Source organism: Lonchura striata, chromosome 1, assembly GCF_046129695.1.
Source record: "Lonchura striata isolate bLonStr1 chromosome 1, bLonStr1.mat, whole genome shotgun sequence".
Lineage (NCBI taxonomy): Eukaryota > Metazoa > Chordata > Aves > Passeriformes > Estrildidae > Lonchura > Lonchura striata.
Window position 1 is genome coordinate 135443574 of NC_134603.1, and position 17914 is coordinate 135461487.

The 17914-nt window shown below is 37.3% G+C and overlaps 1 protein-coding gene across 6 annotated transcripts in view; it reads right to left on the reverse strand.

Annotated features, from left to right (window-relative positions):
- The window catches only part of ADAM22 (ADAM metallopeptidase domain 22), a 131333-nt gene that overhangs the window by 100616 nt on the left and 12803 nt on the right, over positions 1-17914 (reverse strand). For all 6 annotated transcript variants that reach the window (XM_021551750.2, XM_077788178.1, XM_021551753.2 and 3 more), the window contains exon 3: positions 14585-14661. In XM_021551750.2, coding sequence (XP_021407425.1) covers positions 14585-14661 — 77 coding nt within the window. The remainder of the gene's footprint in view (positions 1-14584; positions 14662-17914) is intronic.

The following is a 17914-nucleotide window of genomic DNA, read 5'->3' on the forward strand; positions in this document are numbered from 1 at the left end:
CCCAAGGGCAAAATTTGACATATAACATTATTTTAAGTTATACACAAGTCTAAATAGAGATAATATGAAATCCATAACTGAAAACCAGCAACTAGATTTGGATAAAGCAAAGCTGAAATGCAGCAGTTGTTCAAGTGCAGGAGCATCAGTTGTTCAAGTGTGGGAGCATGGCAGTTTGCCATAGCCCTTGTGCAATTCCATTGCCATTCTCTTTTTCTGCTGGGTGACACAGCTGAAACAAGAGTATTAAAACATCTTTCAGTGTATTTTTTTCTTGAATAACACACACAGATGAGAAATATTGAAGGAGCAGCGGGCCAACAGTACAGAGAACAACTCATGATTTGTTCATTCCCCAGCCATTCCCCTAAGACCTACACTATCAATTAGACAGCAGCATGATGGTCTCCTTTCTCCCTGTGTGTGTAGGAAGGAGCTTATGCTATCAGCAACATGAGGTGAAAGGATTATGTCCTCAGTGGTTTACCTGCAAACAATTCTGAAAACAGTTTAAAGCTGCTTCCCATATAACAAAAATATTGAAAATGACCACATAGTTTCCTTGCTGAATGTCAGCTTGAATACTTTTCTTTTTTTTTGCTGGCACAGTAAAGCATCAGCATGTTGCTGCTTTCATTTCTCCATAACAGAAGGAGGTGCAGAGAGAATTAAAAATAAATCTCAATCATATTGTGCTAAACTATTGTACTTAAAGGCAAGGGCAAACCCTTTTTTGACAGGCTTTGTAAAGACCAAGCCATAATAGTCTTCTTTAGCTCATGTTAATTTAGTGAAATTGTCTGCATGATTATCAAGGTGCAAAAACTGAAACCAAAATAAAAGCACAGTATTTAATTTTAAAAAGTCCCTCTAGAATTCATCTGCAAAAGCAATAAAAGTTGCAAAGATCTTACTCCTCCAAAGTGCCAAAGTGCCTCTTGTTCAGTCTGGTGGGGAGTGGGCCAGAAATGGAAAGCAGAAAATTTGAAAGAATCCCACTAGGAGGTAAGTGTTCGAGTTCATCTCCCATATGAGAAGCCAAGTCCAAAATTTGCATTACCTACCTTACTCTACTGTCTGCACACTCAGACAATGTCTAGACAATTCTATTGTAAGTATCAGCCTTTCTATGCTGCTATTAGGAACACGAGCCACACATTAATTACTTAAAGCCTTAAATGCATTCCTACCTGTGGAGAGAGGGAGACAGGGCAGAAATATCTGTATTTATGTATGTGTGTATATGTACCTGTATGTGTGTGTGTGCGTGTGTGTGTGTGTCTGCACATATTAATTAAAACAAAGCACAGAGAGAGTTACTACAGATACTGATACAATTCACTGTGCTCTGTGTGAAGAACTGTCCAATAATAGATGCTTCTTTGGACTTTCTGACAGCTTCCACCCATTGCAACTGAATTATACCATTAGCTAATAGTGGAACTGTACTGGTGTAATCCTGTAATCCATGGGCATTATACCATGCACCAACATGAAACCTATCACAACAATTCCAGTATATATATATATATATATATATATATATATATATACACTATCTACATTTTGCTTTTTCTCTTTGCTTGAAGATAATTTTCTGTACAAAGTCCAAAAAGCCAACAGAAGCAGCAAGTGCTCTGTATCCCTGAAATTTAACTTAGGGGACAGTTTAAGGGGACATTAAGTGAAGTTTTCTCCCTTGTTTGTACTTACACAAAAACCATGTTTTAGTGGGTATTTATATGAGATTTTAAGGAAGGAGGAAAAGAAAATAAACTGTACAAATGTTTACTGTCAAACACCTATTGCTATATTTCAGCAATGAGTTCACCCAGGAATAAGAGTAAAAAAAAAAAGTTTGCAGAAGTTTGCAGAAAAAAAAATTGAATTTACCAAGCCAATTGGGAAGAAATGCAACAGGATGTCAGTGAAATCTGGATTTAAAAGGCAGAAGTGGCATCAGACAGGAGACCTATATGCCTGGGCCTAAAATTCTGTTTCTGTCGTGCAGACAGAGCAGGACGAGCTTCACAGCTGAAAAGCCCTAAAAACACATGCAAGAGCCTGGTCTCCAAGGGAAAGGCAGAAATTCAGAAGTATCAGCTCCTAGTCTTTGAGATTCCCAGCTGCAAAATTGTATCAGTCATACCACCAAATGTGGAAGACAAAGACAATCCATAAGAAGTGATGATTTGCATCTCTTGAATTTCCACAGTCTAGCTAAGAGACAGGCAAAGGGGAAAGCAAATTATGATTACAGCATAGCTGCCTAATTCAAGAATCAGTACATTACATATTTACAGGCCATTGGAATATAATTCTATCTGGCTATTGCAAAAATTCTAGCACACCAGAAATCCATTAGCAGTGATGTTCTGGCAAGCCACCAAAGAGAAATACATCCTCTTATAGCAAAAAAGAAATGAAGATCAAAGAATGATTATGGATAAGTAAGGCTAAAGATCAGCAAGCAGGCTCAGAAAATACATTGTAATGCAAGATTTAACTACTCTACCAAAAGAAAAAGACAAAAGAAATCATCTTACTCTGTACCAAAGCAAAGGCTGTGCACATATATATTAATAGTTCCAGCCATCATTTTTCATTAACACTGGAAATGTATTTATATTAATCTCTTTAGCTGGACTTGGCAGCTTTGTTACAGTATCATATTCAGCTTGATCTTGCTATTTCTCTACAGCTTCACATTTCGTTATTGCCACTTAACTGATGAGCAGCTTTCTGGAGTGAAGTACAATATACTAAATTTATTCCTTGCTTAATTTCTAGGAAATTTCCTCTGTAATCAAATTGGCCACCTGACATAGGCAGAAATGGATTGATAACCTGATGCCTTTGGATGGATTACCATCTCTCAAGTCACTGGGAGAATTCCCCTGCTTTTATAGTTAAGCAAAAATAGAGGTGATGCTAAAACACATGGCTACAAAACAAAAAGCTTTTTGTCCCTTCAATGATATGTGGAAATAGCTGTTCCTTTAGGAAGCGGAGCTACATCACAATTTCCTCACTTCTTTGCTCTGAAAACATGCATAATTCTATTATAGAAATCTTACATCAAGCTCATTTTTTCTCCTTTCCCTCATCAAAACTTCATTGAACAGTATCTAAATCTGACAGGCCAAATGGAAAGTGTGATTCATTACAAGAGCAATAATAAGCAGTTGGGCAATTGTAACTTCACTGTCGCCACCAAGGCTGTCCCTGTGAAAGGAAGGCTGAATGGCTGCCACAGGGAATTACCACATTTACAGTCAGAAAGAGCACAGTTGTGTTCTAACTGAACTGCTTTGTAGAGAGAAAATCTTTAGGATGAGGTATTTAGTTATCTCTACCACGATTTAGTCTCAGAAACCTCTTATCTGATAACACGCAACCAAGAGCCAAAAATCTGTCATGCCCTTTGGACATGAATGCTGTAATGTTGTTCTTTTGAAGCAGATTTCATATCTTTGATTTTTAGGCCAACCTTTAGTATCTCATCAGGAGGGGTTTTTACTTTGGGAGATGGGTACAGTCCACAAGCTTGCAATTCTTCCTGTATGTTTATACCCTCCCCAATAGATTCTTCAGCAAGAACAAGGAGATTTGATATGAGGTAAACAACACTGGGTAAAAATAAATTCAGCTATTATAAAAGCTAGATTTTATGTGGGTCTGTTTCTCTGGAGAAAGAAGTGAAGAAGATCAAGAGAAAAAATTCTTTTTCTTTTCAAATGACCTTTTACATCTCAAAAAAGGGCAGAAGCCCAATTTAGAAGAAATATGTCTTTGCAGGTCATCTTTAATAAAAATACAAGATGATTCTTCTTCATCATCTCACTGTATATCTCACTAGATGACAGCATTTTATTTCCTTTGGGATGCTAGAAATAAAGTAAATGGAACAGGAAAAGGACAAAGATAAATACTTTTTTAACATTGTTTTGTCATTTATTTTTTTAAATAAATAAAGCTATTATCATATAACCAGTACTTCAGTCAATTGACAAAGGGGTTATTTTTGGCTGACATTAATTTATTTTTATTTCACAGTAATACAAGCAGATTCCATAATCCTTCATTAAAACACTTGAAAAGAAAGAGAAAAGCTAAAATGGAGCTCTTTTGATAAGGTGTACAAGTAAGGTATTATCTCTCACTGCTTTATTCATCTACTACTATTTCATCATACAACTTGGGCAATAAAGAACTAAAATCAAATAGGAAACAATTAGATACTTGAAGAATTTTAGAGACATAGAGAATTCTGTTCAAATCAGAAAATTATTTAAGAGGGAAATTTGAATTTAATGTAATTGAAAAAACAGATAAATAGATAGGCCTTTATGGAAGAATCACAATAACAATGAATTACAAACTGTTAAGTACAAAGACCTCAAAGTAACAAGACTCCAGGGGTCTGAATTGTGAGAGTATCAGGTTATCAAGCAAACTCTCATCTATAGTATGTAAACAGAGTAGTTTTTGGTCATACTGAAGAAATAAGAGGTTTACCAGTAGAATATTTGTCTATCACAAGCCAGTCTATAATTCCAATGCATCCTGCAGGGTGAAACAAAAGGCCATGTCCCTGCCCCAGCCCAGCGAGCTGCTGGGAGCAGTGGCACCAGTGGGACAGGACCCAGCCCCAGTGGGTGAGGGGAGCTTCTGCCTGCCTCAGCCACAGCATCCCTGGGAAACAGGCAATGAGCAGGATCAGTATTTCCTGCCAGATTTGCATTTGAGAATTGGTGCTTTGGGGGCTTGAAAACTTCATTTTTGTGCATATTTTGGAAGAGGAAAGAAGTCTACCCACATAGAGGGGTTATTATGCTGGGGTTATTACTTGCTGCTTCTCATGCTAATATAGCCAGGGAGAAAATTGCAGCACTGCGTGCAAAGCCTTTCAAACCAAAGTGCAGAATTTGATTTGCTTGTGGTTTTCTCCAAGGAAACTCTTTCTGCACTAAGGTGACACAATTGTCTGCAAATGCAGTTTTATGCACTAGCAGGCTCCAGACAAATACAAACAATTACATTAAAGACCATGCCATACAGAATGTCTGGCCTGTTCCAGCCACTGAGTGAGGAAACATGGGCACACCCATCTTGCATCTTACTAGCAAAACACATTAAAATGCTATATAAAATTCACACAACTGCAGAAAAAAATAGCTGTGGGCTTCAAAGATGCCATATCTGTAACAGATACTGCAAACAAACCAAACAAGTCTCGTGCTTAGGTACAGCAGAGTTTGTGTGCGCAAGCTGAGCACTGCTATTTGTTAGCTAAGATGTTCCATATGTTAACAACACATTGTTTTAATACCACCTGTTGATTCAGTTTCTGGATTAAAACACATTTAAGAAGAACCACTATCCTGACTAGAAAAGGGCTGAATAACCTATTCCTCATATAATCTTACAGAATTAAAGACCAAGAGTCTGAATGCTGATGATTTTTCCAGACATCCATTAGGTCCTCCAATTCCCCAGCAGAAAGTGCAATCATCTTTACTATTTCTATTCTTCATATCTTCATTCTTACCTCCATGAATCCCTTGACTCCTTGTCTAGAAAAATAAATTTCAATTCATTTCACTGCTTAGCTGAGGAAAGTATTTAAGCCCCAAGCTAAAAGTCCTTCAGCACTTCCTCTGCCTCTGTAGGTGCTATATTTATAGAAGGTCATGATGCCAAAGGAGTTCTCAAGGAGAAAGTAAAAAACAAGGCAAAGTGGATGGACAGCACCAGAAGAGGCCTATGAAGGAAATTCTATCAGCAGGAAGGCTGCTGACTCAGGGAAGAGATGCCCTATAAATGATAGTAGAGAAAATACCTGCTATTCACATTCCACTTCATGCATTTTCCTCTTTACTAGCCTCCTCCTGTGTTTTACTCTGCCTGCTATTTATAAGTACCAATTCATAGGGCCATAGTAGTGGTGTAGCTGTGGTGACCTTTTGTGGAGGCCTTTCGTGGTGGCAGAAAGCAAGTAAGAAAAAATAATTGCTCCTATTAGACCAACTTGTATGGATACTACTTGCCTTTGTAAACATGAATTGTATTCTAGCTGTTAAATAATAACCAAATAAAGAAATAGCTGGAAAGGTCAAGGGTTTGTTTTGTATTATTTATGGCTGTGGTAGAAATCTAAATACAAACCAAACATTCAAGTAAAAACTATGGTGATTAAACTGATATTAGCATATAAGGACATAACTCCATTTCAGAGGAACAGTAAATCCAGAAATTATGCTTTGACTATCACAGCCCCTTTTACAGGCTAAATCAAAAATAGAGTTTTTCTTGTAAAATCTCTCACAATGGCTAAAGGTTATTTGACAGTTAAAGTTACAGTCACTTGGAGATACTTGACACTTAGAAGATAAATTCTTAGGTGTTGAAACATTACTTGATTCTTTCCCTAGTTTGAGCCATTTTACTTAAAACAGACTCTATATTGCACTGATACATGACTGATCTGTAGCTATGAGGTATCTCTGTATATGTATGTGTGAAAATATATTTCTCCTAAATGACTTGGTAATCTAAGGTATATCATCAAGAAAGAAAAACATTATGCTAATAGAATGATAATATCTCTTCAGGACAATTTCCCTACACAAACACACACTCACAAATATACACTAATACATTCTCTATAATTACTTTTGTGTCAGAAGAATTCAGACTATGGAAAAAAAATTTACTTAGTGCTGATAATTCCATATGTTTTAATCACACTAAACAAACAAACATTGCTTCTAGTAAATGCAATTGTCTAAACACAGTAAAATATTTTTTATCACATCCATTGAGGAGAAAACAAAGGAACGGCCTTTCAGAAAAATTTTAATGGGTCAGGGAAGTATCTTATGAGGGGATGCACAGTGACATACTTGGAATTAAAAGGTAAATTAAACAAATTACCTTTTGTTCTCACTTTAACCAGGATGTCAATAAAGCACTCACTGGAATTTCACAGACATGACTTAAACTTTTCATATCCAACTGAAGTCAGCAGCAAACGTGTGCCAATTTCAACGGTGTTTACCTGTAGTTTTTACTAAATCAACAAATCTATTGTCAATAATTCAGAAATAATAGGTAATAGAAATTTTTTAACCTAAAACTAAATTATAATATAAGAAATGTAATTGAGCTATCAAAAGCAATTTATCCTTTCAAGAGATGTTTTAAGCATAATAGAACTGTATACAAAACAAACTGAAAAAAGGTAATAGACTTATAGATAATTAACATATGTTTATTGAAAATTCTTCTTGTCCAAATTTGCCAGGGATTTTTTTTACAAGGGATTCCGAATTCAAATGCAATAGTGATTATACAATACGACTAAAGAACATTGTTCTCAAGAACATTGTTAATATTTACTAAATAGTAAACTCTATAGTGAGAAAAAGGAAGTTGAAAAAATAAAAAATTTAAGTCCTGGGCAAATTTTGGGAACAATGGAAAGAAGGATTTCACTAAAAAGTGCAAAAATTATGCTGCCTTTATACATGACACAGAAAAAAGGCAGTAGTGAATGTACAATTCAGCAAAGATACTGATACCCTGAGCGAGTCATTAAAAAGGCAAAGCAATTATTAAGGGTCCTAAAAGATGCCATTTTGCCAGAGATCCAGGAGGTCAAGCTTTGAATATAACAAAAAGAGCTGATATGCTATACATACCAAGGTGGGAAGAGAACTCCATGCTACACAGTTTTTTCAGACTGAAACTATGGTTCGAATGTTTATCAGTTAGGTTCACTAGTAATCAAAACAATTTCTATTTTGATGAATTTTTAACTCTCACACTTCTTAAACATAAAAATTAAAAAGAAAACAAACAAGCAAACACAAAAAGCAGAAGCCCTGAGTGATGATGCTACAAACAGGTCTAACTGCATAACCCCAGGCAACTTCCCCACTCTCAGGATGTTGAGTGATACACTAGTAAAACCCTGAATTTTTTCCTCACCCTTCTTTGTCCTTCAGCCCAAACAGAATCAGTTGTCAGAAATCTCTGCAGAATCAACATTTTTCATTAAGCATTAAAAAAAGTAAGTCATTCAAAACAGTTTGTACAAAATATGTGTTAACAACAAACAGAATAATTGCCTCCCAGACAACAAAATAAACATTTGAAATTAAGCAATAGTATCAGCAAGAAAGTGTTTCTCAAGTCTGCATAACTTTGCAATTATGACCATAGTAGCTTTTTCATCACAGAGTGGGATGGGGAATGACTTCAAAAGGAGAAAGACAGTCCTGTTGGGTCAGCTGGGGTCCTGATCACAGAGTACACAATAAACATTACTTAACAAATAATTCAAAGATAATGTAGAAGACAATTCAATACCTTATTCAGAAGACCTGAGCCCAGTCTATATCATGCTACACATAAATTGATAATAAATAAAACAATTAAAGTGAAAAGGCCATTATTTTAAGTAAGAATCAATTACTGAAATGTGATCATACCCAAGTGGGTATGAACACAGCATGAACAAGGAAAGTGAACAGAGCTTGAATTCCTTTGACTCCAGTAAATTGCAGCCACTTATGAGAAAAGTTGGGACTGTGTGCAACCAAGACATTCACTAAAGTAACTAATAAGGTATCGAGCTGGAACTTAGGGAGGCCCAAAAATGCTCAGAAGAGCTTCTGATGTGACCATCACTTACAGTTAGCCAAATAGTTACCAGGCATCACTACAACAGTGACAGAGCAGAAAGCACAGAGCACTTTTAGAGGAGCAAAGGCAGATGGGTTCTCTCACTCCCCTCCTGCGGGTGACCAGGAGAAGCACGAGACTCACAGGGGCAGCACAGGAGAACGACTCACCAAAAACTGCAGTAGTTATAAACAGTGCAACTGCATTTTTTAAACCACTTGGGGAAATTAATCCATTTGAATTCCACAGAATGAAATGTTTACAATTTAAAGCAAATTCAGGAATATGTTTTTCATTAACAGCTTACATGACACATTGATATTAGTGTTGGAGACCATTTGCCAAGAGAAATTACAGACAAAGTTTCAGCAGTTTCTCTGATGAAAAAGCTGACACTTGTCTGTCAAGATGCCTTTTATTTTGCTTCTCTTTTCAGATCTTTTTGATGAAGTTTACAATCTGATCCTGTAAGGTTTGCAAAACCCTAGTTAAAAGACGTTCCTAATAAACATTCCCCACAAGGCATGAGGAATGTCTGCATCCTTCTCAGCAGTAGCTGCAAAATACATTCAGTGGTAAAGCAAAACAATTCAATTTCCGGGCTGCCAGGAACATTGCAATATCACTACCCAGAAATAATTTAAATTAAGAATGACATATACAAAAAATCTATTCATATTTTCTGAGAGTTTTTAAAAAATGCCTCATATGTAACCTTTCAGCCTTCTGAAAGTAGTTAATCATGACAACCATCAATTTATACAGTGTGCTGATCCTCCTTCAGGACATGGCCAGGTGCACAGTTGGAACAGATGATGTATGAGCTTCCTAAAGTTGCAGAGTTTCTGATCACATCTCACCCAGCCTACTACTTCTGTACAGATTAACTTCCACTAAAACATGGACCAAAGGAATTAAATTTGTGTTGCAGGAAGAGAAAGCAGCTGATGGTTTTGCTCCATCCTAATGAGTGACTGTCACCAGGAAGGACAGTGCAGTCCTGAAGCACTGAATATAAGCATGAAATCTTTATTTATGCTTGTGACCCTTCAGAGCACTTCCCCCCCACCACAAACCTGAAGATCCCAGGCCATCAATGTGTTCACTCTCACAAAAAAAGGACATGATCAGGGAGGGCTCTTCTTGTTATTACATGAGAAGCCAAGTCACAGACTGGTGGTCGGTCAGATGCTTCAGGGATCTTTCTGAAGACCATACTGCATCTCAGAAGTGACCACATTTCAAACTCACACACAAGAAATACTCTGCTTGTCTCCGTGATTGAGACACCACAGCCTTTATACAAAGGGTGATGCTGCAGCATCATCTTTCTTGCCCATCGTGGTTTCCAGTAAGTGAACATGGGGTGATCCCATGTCAGAGCCCATCCAGCCTCCAGACAAGCACAAAAACTACAGTTTTTCCAGCTACCCATCCAGCAGCACTCTCTTTCCAAACCCAGCCCACAACCACAGCTTGTTTTGGGCCATTATCACATCAGGTCTCAGCTGCTTCACCCATGAGCAAACATGTCCTGGCTCAGATACTCTAAGACAGATACATGTGAGCAAAAAGGATTCAAGGAGGCTTTGGGAAACGCATCCCATGTCCTGATAAGCTCTGCTAATTAATCACATAGTTACAATACAAGATGAGAGTGTAATTGATTGCATGACTACATTTAAGAAGAAATATTCTACACGAAAAAAGAAACAGCCATTTGCTGAGCCACAGATGCCACCACAGCATTAAAAACTTCAAGAGGAAGGAACTAAAATAAAGAAATGAGGAAGCACGTTTCATTGCTGCGGGACTCCTGCATAGGTCTGGGTCAGTGGCTGGAGCTGGACACCTGTGGAGGGTGGGAAGGCTGGATCAGCACCTGTCTGTGCTGTTGGGCAGCCCTGCCCTGGCTCTCCCATTGATGGAGGCAGCACTAATCAGGATAGCCAGAGAAAACAGCTCCGTTAGATGCAGCCCAGAACACATACAGATACTGAGGCAACAGACTCATAAACACACCACAGTCACTAATGCATCCCTAACCTCTGCCTAAGGCATTCAACCTCTTAAAAATACAGCTAATTTGATCTGAAAGCTCCTTTTAAATGCTACAGGCAATTGAATAGGCAAGAAAAGTTAAAAAGAAACACTGTATCTTAGAAAAAAGCTCATTGTAGAAATACTATGGCAACTCAGGGGAAAAAAAGGAGGGCAAAAGAATAGCAATATATATGGAGAAAATACCACCATCACTAAGGAAAACTAAAAAAGGGACACTACACTATCATTTTAACAGCTTATTATTACTTTCTATTATCATTACAGGTTATACTTCAGGATATTTTACATCTGCATTTAATGTGAACAAATGTGCATTCACAACTAGTTGAGATCCAAAACAAGCAAGAAGAAAGCACACTGATTTCAGTGTTAAATGACCACACTTTAATGCCAATTGGAAATTTTTTTCATTTCTTTCCTCTCATTTGCATCCAGGACTTGCAGAATGCTCCTGTCCTGAGCCTCAGCTTTCCTGATGTGTGAAATGTTGATGTAAGGTTCACGTCTTTATTTTCCTGCCCAGCTCCTGTACCTTTGCTGCTTGTTTCAGTGCAGAAATCAGTGAGCCTTTGGTTGCAGGCCACTGTTCTGGGAGGTGGCAGAAGAAGGGAAAGTTGCTTCAACTAACACCCCAAATCAATAGCAGCAAGGGAAGTGAAGTGGTAAAATCAGGCAATGGGGGAAGAGAGAAAAGTAGGACACTGAACATTTCTGTGAGCCTCAACTGTGAGTGTACAGAAAGTTGGCAAGGAAACAGTAAAAGAAAAATCAGAAATTTGTGCAGTACCTATGGTGGTGGCTAAATGGACAACCATTCCTGATAGAAAAAGTTGACTAAGAAATGTGTGACTCTAGAGAATTGAATAAGAACAGAGATGGAAAATATACCAACACAACAGAATCTAAAATAAAATAGGGTACACAACACGAGTATGTATAAAACAGCACAGGCAAATGCAGCAGAGGGAACAGAGAATCTGACAGATAAAAATACGGATTTGAAAAGAATAGAGAAAACAATACCCACATGGAAAGCAGCAAAAGAAGAAAAAAATATTTGCAAAAAACATCTGGAGTCAGGAGCATATTTTAATTTCTGATTTTTTTTAAGCTCCCTGTTTGCTAGTCTCATTTTAATTTTGAACTTTTTTTCCTCTATAAGTTGGGGCACATATAGGAGAATGAACACTTTCACTGGACTGACCTTCCACTGCTATTGTAACTACAGATGATGCTCATGTATATTCAGGTACAGTAAGCTGTTAACAACATGAAGACTGAAAGAAAGGAGGCTGACATAGACAAGGAGTGGCCCTCCTTTCTGAAAACCTATGTATTTTTAATTATTTCTCCTCCTGTGTCCCCCATACCTCCTTTATCATTTCTCAAATGCATATTGCACATAAGAGCTAAGTTTACTACAGGGGCCTGTTTCAGCATGCTTTAGCCATCAGCAGAGGTTCAGTTATGAATACTAAACTGATATTTTTTTCAGAGGAAACTAAAATCTTGAACCTAGCTGCTTACAAGAATTTAACAACTTTTCAACTATAGAGCTACTATGGTCTAAACATACACACAGGATATAATATGGAGAGTAAGAACTGCAAAAGAAAAAAATATTTACAACCTTCTGAATGAAAGATTTTTTTTTTCACAGGAATGATAATTAAAAATATGTTTTAAATATTTCTCTGGTGTACCTGGGCCTCTTTTTCTTTGATGATCTGCAAATGATATTTCAGAAGTAGTTTAAAAGTGATTTAGATATCATGATAGCAGCCAAACATCTTGATTTCCTTGCAGCTTTCTTTCTTTCATTTTGCACAATTTGTAATAGAACACCTTTCACATTATAAAAAGTGAAGCTCTTCAAGAAAAGTTAATATTAAGTTGGATTCTGGCACTCTTAGGAACAATAAGAAAGAATTTTGACAGCCTCACCATACACATACTTGTGCAATATCATCTAAGATAATAAAGGAATAAAAATGGCACTCAGCTCAAAATATAAAATGTTAAACATATGTTTCTGTTTCTATGTACATATACAAAAATTCTACCTACAAGTTTCCTTACACATACAAAGCTGCAGCTCATAAAATCAAAGCCTTAACTTCTCTTCTCATAGTAAATGTGTTTACTTTTTTTAAGATGACCTAAAATTTATACTCTAAGGACAATGCTGATATTTTAGAAACCAACTGTGACCACATCATTAACCTGCCAAATTAAAACAGGTTTGTGCAGACTACTTTCAGTATGGTATAAATATGTATACAAAATTTCTACTTCCAAGAAACATTTCAGTGTCAAGGATTTGGTGCTTTTCAGGAGGAAATTCTTCCTCTATAGCTGTTTTAAAATACAGTTGTCATAAAATCATACTTCTAAAGGAGCCTCTTGCCTTCTCCCTCCAGCAGCAGAGTGTCTCCAGTGTCTGTAACCACCAGAGATTCACGTGTGCTTTTTAACTAATGTCAGTGCATGTAAAGAAATTGCCACTGTTTCAATTTTATCTACAAGTGAAATTTTAGTGGGTGTCACTGCAACCTGAACAGGTCATCTTTACAGCAGAAAAACTTGCAGCAATTGCATGCAAACTCTTACACCAAACCACAAAACATTATGTTCAATTATTAGAAGATTAATTACTTAACAAAACATTTCTATTTACTCTATTATTTATTCTTGTTTCACTTCAGGACAGAAAAGCAAAGCAACTCCTATGTTAAAACAGCTATGCTGAAAGACTACTTCCAAAACTCATTAGTGAAAGCCACACACTGTAAGTTTACTATTATTCAATATTTCCTCATTAAGTTCACAGTGCTACTGCCTTACAATGCTTCTCTGTTCCAATAGGCTGTAAACACATCTGGAGAAACTTCATTCCCAAGTACTCATTGTTTTTTGAGGATTAGCTGTTGTGTAATTGATGTATCTTCAGTATTTTATGCTTGGTTATTAAAATGCTCAGAGCTACCAGTTATTGGGAAATCCACCTTTTAATATCATGTGAAGTTTGTCATTTGCCTTTACAGTAAACTGGCAGAAGCAAGGCCATACCTGGAGTGCTGTGTCCAGTTCTAGGCTCCTGAGGACAAGAGAGACATGGAGCTCCTGAAGCAAGTCCAGCAGAAGGAAACAAAGATGATTAAAGGACAGGAGCATTTCGCTTTGGAGGAAAAGCTGAGAGAGCTGGGCCAGTTCAGCCTTGAGAAGAGACAAGGAGAGGGGACCTCACCAATGTCTCCAAGTATCTGAAGGGAGGGTGCCCAGAGGATGGACCAGGCTCTTGTCAGAGGCTCCAAGCAACAGGACAAGATGCAAATGGCAGAAACTGATGCTCAGAAGTTCCACCTGAACATGAGGAAGAACTTCTTTACTGTGCAGCTGACCACGCACTGGAACAGACTGTCCAGAGAGACAATCCAGTGTCTACCTCACTGGAGATATTCAAGAACCACCTGGACACAATCCTGTGCCATGTGCTCTAGGATAACCCTGCATGGGTAGGGTGGTTGGATGAGATGACCCACAGTGGTCCCTTTCAACCTGAACCATTCTGTGATTCTGTGAATTGAAATTATGCTACTAAAATGTTAGTTATACCAGAATAAATACCAAGTAGTAACAATGGCAATATCAAAGCCTACAATGCTACTCAAGAAAGTAACAGAAGAACCTAAAATATTCCACTACAAATTAACTCAATACCTAATATAATATTTTTGCTATAATACATCCTCTTAAAAACTCCACTGGAAAATTCCATTTCACAGACACCAGGTCTTGGACAAATGTAGTTTAAGATACGGTCACTACTTACTGGTTTAGTGTCACATCTAAGATGAAAGATGATCCAAAAGCATCAACCTGGAAGCTGGCTCGAGCAATGTGGGTAGACTGCAATATGGAAAAGACTGGAATTATTATTTAGTCATGGTAAAACCTTTTGTACTGGTTTGAGAATACAGAAACAAAATATATACAGTAAGTAAAAATATGTCATTAATCAAATAAAATTGCATTGAAACAGACAAAGCATTCTATGATAATTAATAAAAGATCTGTTTTCTGAATCTATAAGACTTATTCAAAAATTACGAACAAAACAATATATGACTCAGAGCAGCCCCCCATCTTAACCCATCTCTGCCATAGGAAACAGCTCTTCAAATTCCCATCCTGGGCAAAACCCAGCAAGGGGAAGTGAGACCTGCCCTGGCTCACATGTTCCTTACACTGACTCTGGACACAGACCAGAGAGAACAGCTGAGACATTATGGGCTTGGTCAGACCACTGTACTCTCATGGATCTCACCAACACTGCCTGAAAGAAACTGTTCATTCACGCAGACTCTCACACAAGGGATAGCAATGGGCTAAAATATAATTGGCTGCATTTTCTGTAAAGCTCTGACTCACAAACCTCTAAAAGGTTCCCAAAACTCCAAACTCTTGAGCAGCTACAAAAACCAAAGAAAAACGAGTGGTAGAGAAACAGTGTGTTTGCTTGCTTTTCTTCTTTTCTTTACCATATATTCTCCCCAAACTAGTTCCTTTAATTCAGTCCTATAGCAGGCAAACATGGGAACACTTCATAACTCCCAACTGCCAGAAACAAGAGTTTTTTTCTAGTAATAGTGGAAGAAAATACTCAGCTATCCAATAGAAAGCAACACTTGTTTCTAGACTTGAAAACACCCAAGAAACAGAACAGCCATGTTATTTAACTAATTAATTAGACAAGCTACTTGAAGACATTTTGGAACAGTATCAACTTTGTTCCTATTTTGTTTCCATTGAAATGTGCACATTAAGATTTGAAGCATGTAGACAGAGGACTTAAGAGGAAATGCTGAAGAGCCACTTACTACTCTAAACCATACTTCTCCAAATAAATATAATACAGGATAGTACGACTGTAACAAATTATTTCTTTAAAACTCTGGGAAACACGGGACGGGATAATGTGAATCATCAAGTTAACTCTTTCTAAAACTACTGGCAGGCTTTCAATAGGCATTTAATCCAGAAGAGCTGAGAAAACCAGCTTCCTTGGAAAAGTACAGCAGCAATGAAAAGGAAAGTTGGGGGAATCATGACATTTTTGTTTATTACATCTTTTAGTTGCTCTACAACATAATTTTCTTGTTATGACTACATATATAAGCCTAAGTATTAATAAATAAAAAAGAAAACAACATGAATACATATACACAAACAGATGAATCCTTTAAAAAACCCAGAAGTCAGAACAGTTTCTCTTACTAGACAATGCTCAGGCTGAAGGCCCTCTATAAAAATGCCTGGCTGTGTCACTACTGTGGAGATGCACGCAAAATTGCATGACAAGAAAGTCTACACATTTACATCACACTTCAGAAGGATGCAGTAAAACTGGAAAGCTCTTTAGAAGGCACCTCAATAGATATAACTCAGTGTCAGATATCCTTTTGTGAATCCCCACTACATCTAACCTGCTTTGTAACACAGGCTACCAGGTCTTTGCTAAGTGGTTCTTGTAATTTCTGGATAATTTATCATCTTTTATGAAAAATGTACCATTTTTGACCAAATGAATATATATATGTATGTATATATATGTATCTATAAAGCATAAAGAAATTAAAAAGCAAATAAACAAACAAAAAAATACACATCCAGCTGGCATCTGTAATGACACCCACAGAATGTGCAGACACCCACAGCACATATGGCACCCACATGCAGGACCATCATTTAGCTGGTTTTGGCCTGCAGTAGCTAGTGCAACCATAAATACAGCAAAAACAACCATCAACAAATTATCACATTACCATTGTTGTTTCTTTTCCCCCTCTCAGGCAACAGAGTCTGCTTTGAGTGATTTTAAAATTTCATCTTCTTTTGCTAGATGTGAATTTTCAGGCTGCTGTTCACAGGATGTGACAGGCCAAGAATTAAGTAAGGTACAAGGGACCAGTGGCAGTTCTGTCATTCCCTTGTTCCACTGCAGCCCATTTGCTGACCTTAGCTAACCTTCATTCATCCACCTGCACTGCAACAACTGCATTCTGATCAAAGGAGAAATGAGAGCCCAGTTTTTTGATTCTCATCATTACATTATTAAATGCAAAGAACATTCTACAGCATTTTATTATTCCTGCTTGTTAACAACATAGTTACATATGCCATCATTTAGATCTCTATATAAAGTATAACCAAGTCTTCTATATGACCATATGCTGGTACCAGAAGAGAATTAGTGAGTAAGAAAGAATATAAAAAGCCTAGCTTGGATTTCTAAATGCACATATATTAAATGTAACATTTGTCTTTAAACTATATCCACTTCAGAGACTATCAGAGTAAAAAATATTCTATTGTTTCAGCTTGGTTTGGCTTTTAACTGCTAGGTATATTGCACCATATCGATTTGGTCTGGGAGATTTCCTCTCTTGAACACTTCTCTAAGATAAACAACTACAAGCTAATGTATTTCTAAGGTGACCCTGGACCACAGTTGTTTCCTGACAGAAACTGTTAATGTTTTAAGGGAGAAAAGGTATATGAATAAATTAATATGAAAAACATTACACAGATGTAACCACTCCCCAAGACACATGATGCAAACACAGAAACTTACCATTAAGTTTAAACTCAAGTGCAATCAAGTGTATTTCAAAGATATTTCAGGCCTACCAAGATACCAAGACACTCTAGATAGGCTGAGAAACTCATCCCTTTCCAGAAATTGCATCCCTTCCTGATACATGTTTCTAAAGCACTGTCACACTGCACACTGTGGGCTGCTGCTGAAAGCAAACAGTTCTGCCCCATCCTGGCAATGTCTTCTCACCAACTCTCCCTTGTCAGCTCATGTGGCTAGCCAGCAAGTCAGATCAGCAGCAGAAAATTCATCACCACTTGAAGTGGGCCTGGTTTTCATCAGACAAATAAACTGATCTAAATAAACCACAAGGTAGATGCAATAGTAACAAGTCAAAGGGGACACTCAAGAGAGAATGAAGAGGAAGACAGATTCCCCCTTTCAGCTAAAAATCTCATCTACCGTAGCAAAAAACTGCACCTTAAGAATTCCAGACAATGCACTTTTTAGGTTAACAGTTCTTCCAAATATCTGGTTAAGAACCACAAAATAAAGAAATGGATT